We start from the raw sequence: 17,285 nt of genomic DNA, 5'->3' as shown, positions 1-17,285 counted from the left end.
TTTTTTAAAATCAAGGGCCCAGCAATGTGTCCAACATTGATGTAAGTACCAGCACCACAGCAGCAACTTTAAGTTGGCAGAACTTTGATGACGCCTCTCCCACGTACTCCTACTGCCTGCTTATTGAGAAGGTTGGAAATTCCAGCAACGCAACACAAGTAGTCACGGGCATTGGAATTACTAACGCTACTGTCACTGAATTAATACCTGGCTCATCATACACAGTGGAGATCTTCACACAAGTAGGGGACAGAATCAAGTCACTGGAACCTGGCTGGAAGTCATTCTGTACAGGTGAGTGTAGCCCCAGCTGCCTCTTGGACTCCTCCCTGAGTGGTGCTGACCTTGCAGGTCAGTCCTCCACAGTCTGTAGTTTGTTTGGTTTTGTGTGATGTGCAGTGATTGAGCTTTCTGAGGCATCCTGTTAGCTTATTGGTGCTGTCTCCATGCCCTCATCATTTCTGCATTCAATAAATATTTATTGAGCATATACCATATGCCAGTCAAGTCCTTGCCTTCTTGGAACTTTTATTTTGGAAGGAGGAAGTGGAATGTTTATCTAGGATGCTCAGGAAAGGCCTCAGTGAGAAGGTGACTTTTGAGCAAAGATCTGAATAAAGGGAAGGATGCAGCTATTTGGATATCAGGGCATGAGAGCATTACAGGCAGAGGCTTGTGCAGAGGGGCCTGTGCAGCATCACCACCGTGTTCTGGAGGCTGGAGGAAGAACGGGAGGCAAGGATGGGAGGAGTGGACCCACAGGAACAGGAGGGTGTAGGTGGGAGGTGAGGCTTGGGTGGGGCTGGGCCAGGACGTGGATGATGTCTGGCATTGGTTTGTCTTTTGCGCTGGAGAAGACGGAAAGTTTATTGTTGAAATGATGCCCAGCCTTTGTGTCCTTCTGGATCCTCACCTATCTCACAACTCAAAATGTGTGATAAAGAGAAGAGCCCTGTGTGTAACTGAGGATACTTTCAGGGCAGTCCAGGGAAGGCTTTGCAGACAGTGGGGGGCACTTCTGCTCATAGTGCTGACTGTAGCACCTTTATCACTCAGCACCCGTGCACTACTCATTTTATGCTCACCTTGCTCCTACCTCTTCCCTTTTTAGCCCAGGCCATTCATATGTTCAGGCTGATTTGGAAGTGGGGGTCTCATGGGATCAGCCTCCCTGGTAGTGTAGGAGCTCCACCCGTGATGGCCTCTGGCCTTTCAGTGGTCAGTGGGGTGGCCACAGAAATCCCTGCAGCTTTGGGTCACCTCTGTTCCATCCCACCTGGTCCAGACACCCATCTTTGATATCTGGGTGCCTTTCATTGCTGATATTTGTCTTAGCTATAGTTATTTGTAGCCTATAGCCAGAGAAAAAGTGTATCCGAGCATTTATGACTGAGTATGGGTGGAACAGGAACTGTGAAAGTAGGTGCGGTGTTCAGATTACCTTTCCAGGCCTTGGGTGGCGAATGTGGGAGTTGCACTAGGTGCCTTGGTAGAGCTTCTCCTGCTCTAAAATTCTGTGATGTTCAATTAATGATAATACTGTCCTCCAGTTTTAATATGGAGTTTTCCATTTAGATTAGTTTGATTTTAGTCCTCAGTAAAAATCTGTTGGCCCTCAGAGACAAATAACACTCTATTTTGAAGATGAGGAAGCTGATACCATTTGTCATTGATGATGCAGTATGTTATGTGAATAGAGAGTGTCTTGAACTTAGACTTAGAAAACCTGGGATCTAGTTTTGGCTTCACCACCTGCCATGTCATCATCAGCCAATTACTTAACCTTTCTGAGCCTCTGTGGATTTATCTGCAGATGGGACAGTATGGGCCTTACCTGTCTCAGAAGGACCATCAAGAGGGCCTTGGCTGGGCCTGGTGGCTCACGCCTATAATCCCAGCACTTTGGGAGGCCAAGGTGGGTGGACCATGAGGTCAAAAGATTGAGAACATCCTGGCTAACATGGTGAAACCCTGTGTCTACTAAAAATACAAAAATCAGCTGGGTGTGGTGGCATGCACCTGTAGTCCCAGCGACTTGGGAGGCTGAGAGAGGGGAGTCATTTGAACCCGGGAGGCAGAGGTTGAGGTGAGCTGAGATCACGCCATTTCACTCCAGCCTGGGCAACAGAGCGAGACTCCATCTCAAAAAAAAAAAAAAAAAGGAGGTGGGTCCTCAAGATGAGATGGTGCAAGCGAGGAGGTCACTACCTCTCACAGGACGATGTAGCTGCCTCTCATGGAGCCCTGGTCTCTTCCAGGCATCTTTCTTGGTGCCGGACATCATTGTTCAATGTACTCTTCAAAGGGTCCTGCAGCTGAGGCTCAGAGCAGTTGGGTGACTGACCCAAGGTCACACAGTTTGGTGTTGCCCAATTCAGGGTCAGCCCCTGCCTCTTCCACCACGTCACCCACCCACCTCCTCATCACCAGGATTCTGCTACTCCTTATTTCTGTGTTTGCAAAGGCCAAAGTCCTGGAATCTCATGCCGTGCTGTGCTTGTTTTGCAGATCCCGCGTCCGTGGCCTCCTTCGACTGTGAAGTGGTCCCCAAAGAGCCAGCCCTGGTTCTCAAATGGGCCTGCCCTCCTGGTGCCAATGCAGGCTTTGAGCTGGAGGTCAGCAGTGGAGCCTGGGACAATGCAACCCGCCTGGAGAGCTGCTCCTCTGAGAATGGCACTGAGTATAGAACGGAAGTCACGTATTTGAATTTTTCTACCTCGTACAACATCAGCATCACCACCGTGTCCTGTGGAAAGATGGCAGCCCCCACGCAGAGCACCTGCACCACTGGCATCACAGGTGGGCTCCAAGGCAGGGGCTGGTCAGACGGCACGGTGATCACTCCTGGAGCGGCTGACCCAGTGGGTCTGCACGTGTGGACTAGAAACCTGTTTTTGTGTTTTTATTTCCCCCGAAATATTTGCTTTTACTGGCGTAGACTTGTTTCTCATTCTATAGAAATTCTATAGAAAGAAAAAAAAGCAGAGTAAGAGGGGCTCCTTTTTTACATTCTAAAAACTCCTTTTCTTTACAGCATAACTCATTGCCATGTTTTCTTTTATATTTTTTCGAGATGGAGTCTTGCTCTTGTTGCCCAGGCTGGAGGGCAGTGACGCGATCTCAGCTCACTGCAACCTCTGCTTCCTGGGTTCACGGGATTCTGGTGCCTCAGTCTCCCGAGTAGCTGGGACTACAGACACACGTCAGCACGCCTGGCTAATTTTTGTATTTTTAGTAGAGATAGGGTTTCACCATATTGGCGGGGCTGGTCTCGAACTCCTGACCTCAAGTGATCCACCTGCCTCGGCCTCCCAAAGTGTTGGGATCACCCACCTGAGCCACTGTGCCAGGTCATCCGTTAGCCCACATCTGTTGGTAGCTTCCTGTGTGCTGTGGTGAGGGACTCTATGGGAAGTATGGACAACAGGGCCCCGGAGCACTGGACTGAGAAGAGCATTGAGAAGGAGAGGATTTCCAGGTCTGGTGGTGGGTGAGCTAGCATGCTGCTGCCAGTTTTAGAGCAAGGACCTGGGGATGGACCTTCTCTGGCCAGCTACAGGGCATAGAGCTGATGGGAAATGCAGGAGCCTGTGCTAGCAGTTGACCGTTAGACATGGGAACGGCACCTCCCAGCGGGCACTGCTGCCAGGTACTTGCGAGGTTGCTGAAGCTTATAGTTTAGAACAGGACCATCCACTAGATGGGCAATGTGGGCCTCAGGTATAATTTAAAGTTTTCCAGAAGCCACATTGAAAAAAAGGTAAAAAGGAATAGCTGAAATTAATATTAATAACATTTAACTTAGTATATTAAAAGTATTTCAACATGTAATTTCTATATTAATGAATTATTTTACATCTTCTTTTGTACTAAGTCTTTGATATCTCATCTGTATTGTATGCTTGTAGCACATCTGAATGCAAACTGGTCACCTCTCGGGCTTGGCAGCCGCGTGTGGCTAGGGGCTGCTGTATCAGCCGCGGGTTTAGACAATTATGTTGTGGTTGTTTTGGAGTTCAGATTTCCGTCTCCTTGAATCTTGAATATATATAATGATGAGAACAGGCTGGGTGTGGTGGCTTATGCCTGTAATCCCAGCACTTTGGGAGGCTGAGGTGGAAGGATTGCTTGAGCCCAGGAGTTTGAAACCAGCCTGGGCAACATAGCAAGATCCCATCTCATTTATTTTTAAAAAATATAAAAAAATCCAAACTGTATATGTGAGATGAATTTAGGTAGAGAGAGAGTGTGTGGAGTGGATCATCTTTAATCCAGCATGTTCTTTCTTTTGTGTTAGTTCAGAGAGTGGCTCCACACCCTGGCTTGGAAAGGGAGGGTGCAGAATCATGAAGGTTATCCATGGAGGGTCCTGTGGGGGCTTTTCTGGTTTCTGGGAAGAGGATCTGTTGGGTTTCTCTAGGTGGTATTTTAGACCAACTCTGGGAAAAATGTGGGGACTGTTTATGAAGAACACGAGGCAGTGCCGTGGCCAGGTCTCAGTAGAAAGTATGTTCTCTCCCACCTCATCTTTGATTCTTCTTCTTGGACATCTGCCCCGTCTTTGCTCTCAGCCGACCGGCTGATCCTGGGGCCAGGCCAAGTCCATGTGTTGTCAGCGTGCAGCTCCCAAGGCCACACCTTAGAATTCCACCACAGTCTCTTTCTCACTCTCCTTCCACCCCAGATCTCAGGATAATGAACCCGGCTCATCTCGAGTCAGAAGGGGAGAGGACAAGGGCAGGTTAGCTTCCCCATGCAAGGATACTAACTTCTTACTCTAATGATGGTTTCTTTTACTGGGCAGAACCTTTTCAGTTTGATTTAATCTTGCTTGTCTATTTTTGCTTTTGTTGCTGTGCTTTCTGTGTGGTATCCAAGCAACTGTTGTAAATACTGTGTCAAGAAGCTCTTCCCTGATATGTGTGTGTGTGTGTGTGTGTGTGTATGTGTGTGTTTTGTTTTAAACAAATTTAACAGTGTACAGCTTTAGGTCTGATGTTTAAGTCTTGAACCTATTCGGAGTTTATTTTTGTGTCTGGTGTAAGATAGGGGTCTCGTTTTATTATTTTGCTCATTATTCAGTTTTCCCAGCACCATTTGTTGAAGAGGCTGTCTTTTCCCCATTGTGTCTTCTTGGCACCCTTGTTGAAGATAAGTTGACTGTATATGTGAGTTTAATTCTGGGCTCAGTATTCTGTTCTGTGGGTTGATGTCTGTCTTTATGCCTGTAATATACTGTTATAATTACTACAGCTTTGAATAAATAGATCTTGAAATCAGGAAGTGGGAGGCCTCCAGCTTTATTCTTTTTCAACACTACTTTGGCTGTTCCTGGTCTTTCATTGTTCCATATGAACTTTAGAATTTTTTTTTTTTTTATATTCTGTAAAAATTGCCATTGGGATTTTGATGGGGTAGCATTGAATTTATAGATTGTTTTGAGTAGTGTCAAGTCTTCCAACAATATCAGGTCTTCCAATCCATGAGCATGGGATGTCTTTGTATGTATTTGTGTCTTCTTTATTTTATCAATGTTTTGTGGTTTTCACTGTACAAGTCTTTCATCTCCTTGGTTGTATTTTAATTATATTTCAATCAATCTGTTAAAAAATAAAATAAAAGCAGGCACAGTTCAAAACAACAATAGCAAAACCAAACAAGGCTGCTGGGTGCCTGCCCTGGGGATTTGGCTGGATGCCCTGAAGGGGTCATTGTGAGCTCGGCAGGTTTCCCAGGATCTGCTGTCTCTGCTCCTCACCAGTTTCCTTCTGTGCCTTTTGCTTCTGGATTTGCTGCTTTGCAGAGCCCAGCATGTAGCTTCCAGAGTAAGATTTGAGGAGGTCGCTGAAGCATGTTCTCTACCTAATGTGTTGCTTTGGTTTTCAATATTGGGTGATTGTGTTTTGTTTTGTTTTAGATCCCCCTCCTCCAGATGGATCCCCTAATATTACATCTGTCAGTCACAATTCAGTAAAGGTCAAGTTCAGTGGATTTGAAGCCAGCCACGGACCCATCAAAGCCTATGCTGTCATTCTCACCACTGGGGAAGGTAAGGAGAGGCCTCTGTGGGTTAAACAGCACCTGAGTGATGCAGTGACCAGAGCTTTCTCTGTGCCCACTGAGGCACATGAGTGATGCAGACACACTCCTGTCTTCTCACTGCAGCCCATGCTGTGTACTCAGACAGAGGAGGAGGGTGAGGTATTTGCCTGATGGTTGACAAGCTTTCTGGAAAGGGCCAGATTGCAAATATTTTAAGCTTCGCCGGTGGTATAGACTCTGTTGCCAGCATTCGACCCTGCCATTGTAGTGTGCAAGCAGTCACAGAAGATACAGAAGGAATGAGTGGGGCCATTCCCACTAGATGTTATTTACAATGGCAGGTGGCTGGATTTGGTTTGTGGCCCATAACTTGCTGATTGTGATCTAGGTTTTTCTTCTCTTTTACATCACAGGACCTTTTAGGTGGTAGAATATTAGTTTTAACCAACTCTGTCTCTCTTTCTCACTCGCAACACACACGTACACACATGCCATCCTCAGCGGATGAATTTCCTTTGAAAGAAAATAGAAAAAGATTTGCATTTGCTAGTGGGAATTTGCAGAGTATTTCCTTAGCTGAGAGAAGAGGTGGATTAAAGGCTGCTTTTCCTTAAAGGGCTCTGTTACATTTTTTTGTGGTAGGAAAGGAATAATTCGAGAATCTCTTTGGTAGCTGTGTTTGAGTGCTTGCATAAGGCCTAGATTTTTTCTTTTTCTTTTTCTTTTTTTTTTTTTGCGACGGAGTCTCGCTCTGTTGCCCAGGCTGGAGTGCAGTGGCGCGATCTTGGCTCACTGCAAGCTCCACCTCCCAGGTTCATGCCATTCTCCTGCCTCAGCCTCCTGAGTAGCTGGGACTATAGGCGTCCGCCGCCACGCCTGGCTAATTTTTTGTATTTTTTAAAATAGAGACAGGGTTTCACTGTGTTAGCCAGGATGGTCTCGATCTCCTGACCTCGTGATCCACCTGCCTCGGCCTCCCAAAGTGCTGGGATTACAGGTGTGAGCCACTGTGCCTGGCCCAGGCCTAGATTTAAAAGCCCAAGTTTTGTTGTGGGGGTTCCCTCCTCCTCCTCCTCTTCGTCCTCCTCCTCATCCTCCTGGTCCTCCTCCTCATCCTCCTTCTCCTTCCCCTCCTCCCCCCTCCTCCTCCCCCTCCTCCTCCCCCTTCTCCTATTTCCTTCCCCCCCTCCCCCCAAGTTTTGTTGAGAGGATTCCTTCCTCCTCCTCCCCCTCCACCTCTCCTCCTCCCCTTCTGCCTCTCTTGCCCTCTCCTCTTTCTTTCTTTTAGAGACAAGGTCTCACCATGTTGCCCAGGCTGGTCTTGAACTCCTGAACTGAAGTAATCCTCCCACCTTGGCCTTCCAAAGTGCTGGGACTAGACTACAAGTATAAGCCTCTGTGCCTGGTCTAGGGGATGCTTTATGCATGAATAATGCAGTGTTTCCTCTGCCCACTCTCTCCCACTGTGGTGCTGTCCTCATCTCCTCGAGGAGGATAGAGACCAAACACACTGTCAGGGGGTTGGGGATCTGGGAGGATAGAAATTTGCTGGTGCAATAACCTGTGGCAAAATTTCAAAAAGTGAGGTGGAAATCTCTCTCTCTTTCTATCTTTTCATTTTGGGTCTGTTTCCAGCTCTTAGTCATTCTGCTGTGATGCTTGTCAACAAGTCCATCGAGGAAGGCCATGTTGCATAGCAGCCGGATGGACCAGTGCTGGTCTGTGATTGGATGAAACCTTGGGCTCTGAGCCTGACGCCCTGGATTGGGAACCCACCTCTACATTCTAGGCTATGTGACCTTGTGCCTGGTCCTGTTAGCCTTTTGTACCTTCGTTTTCTTGTCTGTAAAATGGAGACAATAAGCTTATGTGATGGGATTCATGGGGATAAAGTGAGTCACTGTAGGTGAAGTCCTTAGAATTCAACGTGAGTCAACCCTGGCACAGAGAGATACTTGAGAGGTGGTTGCTGGTATCACTATCACCCAGCATCACCACCATGTAGACATGCAGGAGAAGTCGTCTCTCTGCCGTCACTTTCTTATGATTCTCCTTCTGTGTACCTTTCTTAGCTGGTCACCCTTCTGCAGATGTCCTGAAATACACGTATGAGGATTTCAAAAAGGGAGCCTCAGATACTTACGTGACATACCTGATCAGAACAGAAGAAAAGGGACATTCTCAGAGCTTGTCTGAAGTTTTGAAATATGAAATTGATGTTGGGAATGAGTCAACCACGCTTGGCTATTACAATGGGAAGCTGGAACCTCTGGGCTCCTACCGGTAATGTCTTCTGGTTCTTGCTCTCTGGGGGCTGAGCCTCATGAGCATAAAGCTCTCCGTGCCTGCGGTCAGACACGTCTCAGGGACCTCTTTTTGCTCTTTGTCATCCCACAGGGCTTGTGTGGCTGGCTTCACCAACATTACCTTCCACCCTCAAAACCACGGGCTCATCGATGGGGCTGAGAGCTACGTGTCCTTCAGTCGCTACTCAGATGCTGTTTCCTTGCCCCAGGATCCAGGTAGGGAGAAGACAACAGTCGTGGCACCGGTTCAGTGGCATTTTGCTCCACGTGTCCATAGAAGGCCAGCTGTGTGCATGCCTCCCTCAGACCTTCAGGAGGATTGGTGTGCCCAACTCCCCCCTCCCAGAGGTTGAGATGTCACTGGGTCACCGGGCTCAGTGGGCTTCCTCCTTTGAGGTCCCACAGCCTAGACCCGACACTCTCCCTTCTCTAAGTGCCAGTTGTTCTTCCAACCTGCAAAGATGATTGAGTCCTCATGTGCCAGGTGCACAGTTTGACACAATGCATCGAATCCTTAAATATTAGAATCAGAGGAAGCCACATAAATTGTCTTGTTCAATCCTGTATATTTTACTTCATAGTTTTAATTCTATTTATTGATTTGTTTATTTTATTTTATGAATTTTTTTTTTTTTTTGAGACAGAGTCTCCCTCTGTCACCCAGGCTGGAGTGCAGTGGCGCGATCTCTGCTCACTGCAACCTCTGCCTCCTGGGTTCAAGCAATTCTCCTGCCTCAGCCTCCTGAGTAGCTGGGATTACAGGTGCCTGCTACCATGCCCAGCTAATTTTGGTATTTTTAGTAGAGATGGGGTTTAGCTATGTTGGCCAGGCTTGTCTTGAACTCCTGACCTCAGGTGATCTGCCCACCTTGGCTTCCCAAAGTGCTAGGATTATAGGCGTGAGCCACCATGTCCAGCCTATCTATTTTATTCTTGAGACAGAGTGTTGCTCTGTTGCCCAGGAGTACAGTGGCATGATCATAGCTCACTGTAACTTTGAATTCCTGTGCTTAAGGGATCCTCCTGCCTCAGCCTCCCAGATGGGACCACAGGTGCTCACCACTGTGCCTGGCTAAGTTTTTGTAGAGATGGGGTCTTGCTATGTTGCCCAGGCTGGTCTCGAACCCCTGGCCTCAAGCTTCCTTCCACCTTCTGCCAAAGCTCTGGGATTACAGGCGTGAGCCACTGTGCTCTGCCGGCTTTTTGGAAATGAGACTCTTAAGGCCCAGAGAGGGGAAGTAACTTGCCCAGGGTTACACGGTGGCTTTAGAGGCAGGCCTGAAATTCTGGTCTTGGACCCTTGTCAAGTGCTTCTACCCTTTATCACATAGACCTAAGTGATACAGGAGCTTCAGGGATCCAAGAGGGATTCATCCCCTACCTTCAAGCCAGAGGTGAATGGACTGACTGGCTTGTTAGTTTGTCTGCTTTTTTTCCTAGTTGGTGGTTGTTGGGTGCAGGAAAGAATGCCTGTCCCAGAAGCAAAGTTTAGGGAGTCCCCACATCCTTCTCCAGTAAACCAATGGGTTTCCTGTCTCCTGAGCATGGATGCTGCTGTAGGTACCTCTGCTCATATGTGGGTGCTAGTCTCAACACGTCAGAGGTGGCAGGAAAAATCCCTGAAAATCCAGCCTAGTTCCCTAAATTTGCAGTTGAGGAGACTGAGACCTGGCAAGGAGCAGTAGCTTTCTCAAGACCATCCAGGTGGTAGTGGGTTGGGAATAGGAACCTGGCTTCCGTGTGCATGGACTAATTTTAGGTCCAAGCTGTTTAACTCTTGTGTGTGTGCACGTGTGTGTGTGTGTGCGCGCGCGCATGCATGCGTGTGTATGCCACACATACCTGAACCCTCTGGTGTTAGGGTCCCTGGCTGGTTGTTAGCACGTCATGTGGTCTGCACGATCACCTCTTCAAGCGTCTCCCGTTTTGACTTTTCTCAGGTGTCATCTGTGGAGCAGTTTTTGGCTGTATCTTTGGTGCCCTGGTTATTGTGACTGTGGGAGGCTTCATCTTCTGGAGAAAGAAGAGGTGATACTGCTGATGCTAATAGTAATACTCTGGTATTTAAGGAAGCTTTCTATTGAGGAACATTTCAAACATTCACAGAATTGGAAGGAATGATATCATGAGTGCCATGTTCCCTTCACCCACAGTCTTTTGCATTTGGCCAATCGTGTTTCCTCTGTGCCCCCAGTTGGGTGATGTTAATGTGCTCCCAGCTGTCACATCAGGCCACTGATAGATGCCGCAGTGTGGGATGCTACTTTGAAACGATATGTTCTTGTTTACAAGTCAGTTTCATAGTATTATCATGTTAAGAGATTTCATTTTAGAGGTAGCTAAGTTTGAACACCAGCTCTGTCTTTGACCAGCTGTTTAGGAAGCTTAGCCTTAATGTCCTCGTCTATGATAGGATAATCATTGTGCCTAAGTTGTGAAGCAAAGGAGGATTGAATAAGGCACTTCTCAGTGTCTTGTACCTTGGATGCTATTATTATTATTTTATCTGTACAACTACCCTATGAGGTCATTAAATGGTAAAAGTAGCAGCCCTTTTTTGAGTGCTCACCGTGTGCCTGCATCTGTGCTTTCCATGAATTATCTCATGCATGAGGCTCTGCGAGGGAGGTCCGGTAAGTCCCTTCCACGGATGCAGAAGCTGAGTCGGGAGGTGTGGAAATAGAACTTGAACCTGGTCCTTGTACTTCATGGCACGCCCTCTTGTCTGTGCAGCGTGTGAAGCCTGTGTGTGTTAGTTGGGATTTCTTTGCTGTAAGGTGCTGCCAACCAGGGAATCTCCGTCCTGCCCCAGGGGTCCTCATGCGGCCCAGGCCGGTTCCTTGTGCTGCCACCCCACCCTGTTGGGGGCACATGCTCCAACTTTTAGATTAGGTTCTGTTGTTTTTTTTTTTTTTTTTTTTTTTGAGGTGAAGTTTGGCTCTGTCCCCCAGGCTGGAGTGCAGTGGCATGATCTCGGTTCACTGCAACCTCTGCCTCCTGGGTTCAAGTGATTCTCCTGCCTCAGCCTTTTGAGTAGCTGGGATTACAGGCACCGCCACCACACCCGGCTAATTTTTGTGATTTTAGTAGAGACAGCGTTTCACCATATTGGCCAGGCTGGTCTCGAACTCCTTACCTCAAGGGGTCCGCCCGCCTCAGCCTCCCGAAGTGTTGGGATTACAGGCGTGAGCCACCGCGCCCTGCCAGATTAGGTTCTGATTTTGGGCGGGGGAGATGGATCAGTCAGTGGCTGGGTAAAACAGTTTTATTGTTTCTTGTTAAAAATAAGAGTAATACATGCTTATGGCAAAAAATACGGAAAAGAAGAGCACAAATAAATAGGAAATCTGCAATCGCAGAACCCACACAAAACTACTCTTAACATTTTGATGTGACCAAACTCGCACACAAATGTGTGCACACACATGGAATCATGTTATATGTTAGTATCTAGCCTGCTTTATTCAGTTTAGACATTGTTGGCAGCTTCATTTCATCATCATTTTTTTTTTTTTGAGACAGAGTTTCATTCTTGTTGCCCAGGCTGGAGTGCAATGGCACGGTCTTGGCTCAGTACAACCTCTGCCTCCGAGGTTCAAGTGATTCTCCTGCCTCAGCCTCCCAAGTAGCTAGGATTATAGGCACCTACCACCATACCTGGCTATTTTTTTTTGTATTTTTAGTAGAGACAGAGTTTTGCCATGTTGGCCACATTGGTCTCAAACTCCTGACCTCAGGTGATCCACCCACATTGGTCTCCTAAAGTGCTGGGATTACAGACATGAGCTACCATGCCTGGCCCATTTCATCATCATTTTAAGTGGCTACAAAGTATTCAACTGTATGGAAGTACCATGATCTATTTAGCCAATTTCCTAGGTGTTTCCACTTTTTAAAATTTTTCTTGGCCACAGTTACTTATCCTTGTGCCTGAATCTTTGGGCACATTCACGATTATTTCCTTAGGCTAAATTCCAAGCTAGGCGAGTGCTGGGTCAGTGGGTATGCATGCTTTCAGTTTTGATACATACTGCCACATTGCCTTCCAGAAAGTTGTTCTTAAACACCAGTGCAGAGTTGAGTCAATAGTGCAGGAGTGTGCAGATGCCTCACCAACTTGCCAGTTCTGGATCTGATATGTTTTTTGATTTATTGCATTCATTTATCAGAAGAGCTTTCTCAAAAGCAAAGTATGAAATAACAAGTCTTGCTTTACATTAAAGTAATGTCACTGCTATATATTTGCAAGGAAATTCTTAAAAGTGACTTGGATATGATTTTTTTCATTCTTGTAGATAGTACAAAAGAAAATAACTTCACAAATTTATAATTAGCATTTGCAGCTTGGGTCATTAAGTTTAGTATTAGGGGGCAGGATTTGGTGTCATCTGTGAACTAATGCCCGAGGAAAAGGTGTAACACCTTTATTTCATAGGTGACATCAACTCCAGATACGCAAGGGAAAAGCACAGGAAGGAATCCTTTTTTGTCTAATGGGTCTCTTTTCTCTCAAAACAGGAAAGATGCAAAGAATAATGAAGTGTCCTTTTCTCAAATTAAGTAAGTCTCTCAAATTATGAGCTTTATTTTAAATCCTCCAATCTGTTCAGTGACTATCTATAAATAATTTTTGATGGAACTTGCTGTCATTTTTCCTGATTGGCACATTTTGACCATGATCATCTGGAAGTTTTTGCTAACTCTGTTTTCTGCAAGGAATCTATGTTTTATTAGTCTCCTGAAGCTAGCTTCCTTGACATGTTCTACTCTTCTACCAATAAATACATATTTTTTGATTTAAAAAAGTCATATAGGTTATCAAGATCCAGGGGAGAGAAGCACTTACTTAAAGTCACAAAACCAATTATTTACAAAGTAGGTTCTAGAAATCAGATTTCCTGATTCATATTTTAGTGTTTTGTGAATAATAGTACTCTGATCCCCTCTTGCCAAATTATACCCTGGGTTTTGTTGTTTTGGGAAGATTGTTTACTGTCATCTCTAGAGTATGAATGAGTCTTTCTAATTGCTTATTTTTTTCTTTCCCTTTCTATCATGAAGACCTAAAAAGTGAGTAATCTCTTTATTTTTTTTTAATAACTTGTACTTTTCTATTGAATATGGACTTCATTGAATGTAAAAAATCCTGATAAGTTTTGTTTTCTTAGATCTAAGTTAATCCGAGTGGAGAATTTTGAGGCCTACTTCAAGAAGCAGCAAGCCGACTCCAACTGTGGGTTCGCAGAGGAATATGAAGTACGTTGCTGTAAATACTGTGTTTTTAATTGTGTCAGGTTCTAACCCAAGCTGGGGTCCGAGGGGAGTTGGTGGACGGGTGGCAGGTAGCTGAAGGACTTGAGGGACTGTAGGCAGTTGGGACATGGCTTTATTCTGTCTCCTACAGAGTCAGCAGTGCAGTTATATTGCTCACAGGTAATAGTGGCTCAAAGCCAGGTATGAACTCACCCAAACAGGTTACATTAAATGGCTATATAACCTCAGGGTTGTGCACCTGTGCTCCAAACCTGTTGTGTCATACTGTCCTGGATGTCTACCTTGGCCTACTCCTGACTGAAGCACAGCCACTTTCCTTAGAAATTGGCTTGTTTTTCCTGAAAGTTAGAAAACTGTTAACAGAAACTAGGAATTCAAGTCAGGGAACTATTAGCCACAATACTTAGGAAACTATATGAGCTGGAAAGAAACCAAATGGGCATGGAGAGGTCTGGGGCTTGATGACAGTGTGGCCTAGGGTGGCTTGTGAGGCTCACATGAAGCCCTGCACAAGGACTTTCTTGGCCAGTGTCTGCCTTTCAGTTCCCTCTGCTGTGCTCCAACCAGCCTAGGAACTAGCCCTGCTCAGAGTGTCCATGCACACTCGTCCTCATGTGCTGCCCTGTCCAGCATCTCTGCCTTTGCTCTCTTGAAATCCTGCTCAGCACTCAGCACAGTGCACATGCTGCCTCCTCCATGGGCTTTCTGGGATCCCATTAGGAGAACTTGAGTTCTGTGTACTCACACTGCTTTGTTTCCCCTGTTGCTTGTTATCAATATTCAGCATTTCTTTAATTCTGCCTTGTTGTAATGTTAGTTTTTTCTGTGTACAGTACACCTCTCCTCCAGGTTGCAACTGCTTGAAGGCAGTTTTCCCTATATTTTAACCTTTTTTCTATATTTTAACCTTTGTATTAGTTTCCTAGGCTGCCATAAAAAAGCCCCACAAACTGGGAGGTTGAAAACAACAGAAATTTACTGTCTAAAGGCCACAATCCCAAATTAAGGTGTGGGCAGGGCCACACTCCCTCCTAAGCCTCTGGGCAGCATCCTTCCTTGCCTCTGCAGCTTCTGGGTGCCAGGCGTCCCTTAGTTTTGTGGCAGCGACACTCTCATGTCTGCCTCTGTGTTCACGTGGCCATCTCCCTTCGTGTGTCTATGTCTCTTTGTCTGTTTTCCTCCTATAAGGACACCAGTCATATGGGATTCAGGGCCCACTCTATTCTAGTATGACCTCATTTTAATTTGTTTACATCGGTAAAGAGCCTATTTCTAAATAAGATCCCACTCATAGGTATTAGGGGTGAGAAATCCAACATGTCTTTTTGGGGCACAATTTAAGCCATATTGCCTGTACATTTCTACTTTGTTTTGTTGTTACCAAAACACCACGGGTTTGGTCTAGGTACTGCTCCTTGCCTTTACAGAAAGCCAATCACTGAGACAACAAATATTGCCAGGGAAGAAAGCTTTAATCGGGTGCTGCAGCCAAGAGGATGGGAGCTCAATCTCAAATCCGTCTCCCTGACTGACTAAAACCAGGGGTTTATATAGCAGGAAAGAAATGTAACAATGTGTAAGAAAACAGGAACTAGGGAGGGCAAGGAGGCATCTGGTACAGTGATCTGACTAGTTTCAGTTCTTTGGTACTTCCTGAAGGTCCTTTCCTGAGAAAGGAACTCAGATAAAACAAATACAAGTTACAGGCTTTAATAGAAGAAGGATAAATTTCTATGTTTATTCAAAAACAACTTGTCTGTGGGACTGTTGGGCTGGTTTCACTATCATATGCTATGCTAAATATGAATAATATTTGAAGACTAAATAAATGAACACCTCATTTGTTCTGTTTTCAGGATCTGAAGCTTGTTGGAATTAGTCAGCCTAAATATGCAGCAGAACTGGCTGAGAATAGAGGAAAGAATCGCTATAATAATGTTCTGCCCTGTAAGTTATTTTATCCACAGCATCTTCTCTGTTTTCCGTCAGTGGCCATCACATCTCTAACTGTAGAGGGGAGGGAATCAGTGATCCTAAGTAACCACTTCCACAACTATTCATTAGTCACCTACTTCCACAACCATCCATTATTCACCTACTATGTGCTAAGCACTATATTTAGGTACATTATCTTTAATTTAATCCTCACAACAGCCTTATGAAGTAGGTAGTAGAATATTTGTTTCGCAGATAAGGAAAATGCACAGAGTGGTTAGGTGATCTTTCCAAGGTTACACAGGTAGTGTCGGGAAAACTAGGCTTTGTACTAGGTCTGTCTTATTGAGGGAAAAGGCCAGAGTCTGTGTTCTTAACCCCTCTGTCTCACAACTATTTCAATTCTATAATTCTGGAATGAAAGCGAGCAGAGCGAGACAGGGAGTCACACTTTTCTGTGTCCAGACACATGGGCTGAATGAATTCCATAGCTAAGTATGAATTATATTTAGCTCATTTCCTGTTTTTGGGAATGTCTGCATCTTAGTCAACAGGGATAACAGCAAATTGAGTGTAAAATGAGAATTATTTATTACATCAAACCATTAGATGAAATGTAAATACTTCTCCATCGAAAGTTCATGGTGATCTCTCTTTTGGGTGGGGATTAGGGCACAGAGAGGAGCATGAGTAGACTGTAGCCATGTTCTGATGTAGCTGAAATTGATAGACTTTGCAGATAATTTTTACATCAGGACATCATCGTCTTTATTCGAAGCTGTGTTTTTCATTCCTGGACTAAAACATTAAGTTCTTTTTAAATTCAGCATTGTTCTTGGGTTCTTTCTCTCCATTTATCTCCCTGTACTTGACAAGGAATATTGGCCCATGTTCTGAGGGAAATGCTTTTAAAACTAGGCTGGGGGTATTGCCCTTCTAAGGGTAATTTGGGATTATCGGCCTCTTCTTGTGAATGTCTGTGGAGATTCTCAGATCTGGAGTGGGAGCTGGGACGTGGGTGTTTGGGTATTGTTTTTATTGGGAAGTCTTTAGGCTGAGACTCAGGTCAGTACTGGACTTAGCATTGCTATGTTATTTTGTCCAGAGGAGGGTGAGGTAGTACAATCAGAGGCAGGGAGACTCAGGTGGTGCTGCTTCTGGCTCAGCCTGACACTCACAGTTCTAAGGTTATTATTTCATCTCTTAGGTTGGGCAAGTTTGTGTGTATGCTTTTGAGATGACAATAATATTTATAAAACATAATTCTGTGTTTTAGATCCTCCTACTGATAGTAGTCTTATACATTCAATTTATTCTTGAACTTGGTACTCTCTTTTTATAACAACTTGTTTGCATGAGAATAGAGGCTAGAGGCAGAGTAGAAAGGTTAACCTAGGGACTTAACCTGTCCTAGTGGAAGGGGCACTAGATTTGAATTTCGACTGCCCCTCACCAGATATATGGATTTGGAGAAGTCACTTAATCTCTATAACCCTCAGTTTCCTCATCTGTGAAACAGGGCAGAGGCTTGTAGGGTGGTTTTGAGGAGTAAATAAAATTGTTTACCATATTCCCTCATGTGAGCTCATGGTAGACCCCTGAGGATGCTAATAGTAACAGGTTCATTTTATGTGGGAAGGCGTCTGGTGTGGTTAAGATCTTGGGCCCTGGTGTCAGGCTGCAGGTTCAAATCCTGGCCATGCCAGTCATTAGCTCTGCTCTGTGATA

The 17,285-nt window shown here is 45.4% G+C and overlaps 1 protein-coding gene across 3 annotated transcripts in view; it reads left to right on the top strand.

The window, feature by feature from the left end:
- PTPRJ (protein tyrosine phosphatase receptor type J) overlaps positions 1-17,285 on the top strand; it is a 72,418-nt gene that overhangs the window by 41,023 nt on the left and 14,110 nt on the right. For all 3 annotated transcript variants that reach the window (XM_031653426.1, XM_009186067.4, XM_031653427.1), the window contains 10 exons: positions 16-294; positions 2,509-2,799; positions 5,918-6,049; positions 8,115-8,325; positions 8,440-8,564; positions 10,289-10,376; positions 12,867-12,908; positions 13,410-13,418; positions 13,517-13,604; positions 15,479-15,569. In XM_031653426.1, coding sequence (XP_031509286.1) covers positions 16-294; positions 2,509-2,799; positions 5,918-6,049; positions 8,115-8,325; positions 8,440-8,564; positions 10,289-10,376; positions 12,867-12,908; positions 13,410-13,418; positions 13,517-13,604; positions 15,479-15,569 — 1,356 coding nt within the window. The remainder of the gene's footprint in view (positions 1-15; positions 295-2,508; positions 2,800-5,917; positions 6,050-8,114; positions 8,326-8,439; positions 8,565-10,288; positions 10,377-12,866; positions 12,909-13,409; positions 13,419-13,516; positions 13,605-15,478; positions 15,570-17,285) is intronic.

This window comes from Papio anubis, chromosome 12 (genome assembly GCF_008728515.1).
Source record: "Papio anubis isolate 15944 chromosome 12, Panubis1.0, whole genome shotgun sequence".
Taxonomy (NCBI): Eukaryota; Metazoa; Chordata; class Mammalia; order Primates; family Cercopithecidae; genus Papio; species Papio anubis.
Note: the sequence above shows the minus strand (reverse complement) of the source record. Positions and strands in the feature narration are given on the sequence as shown.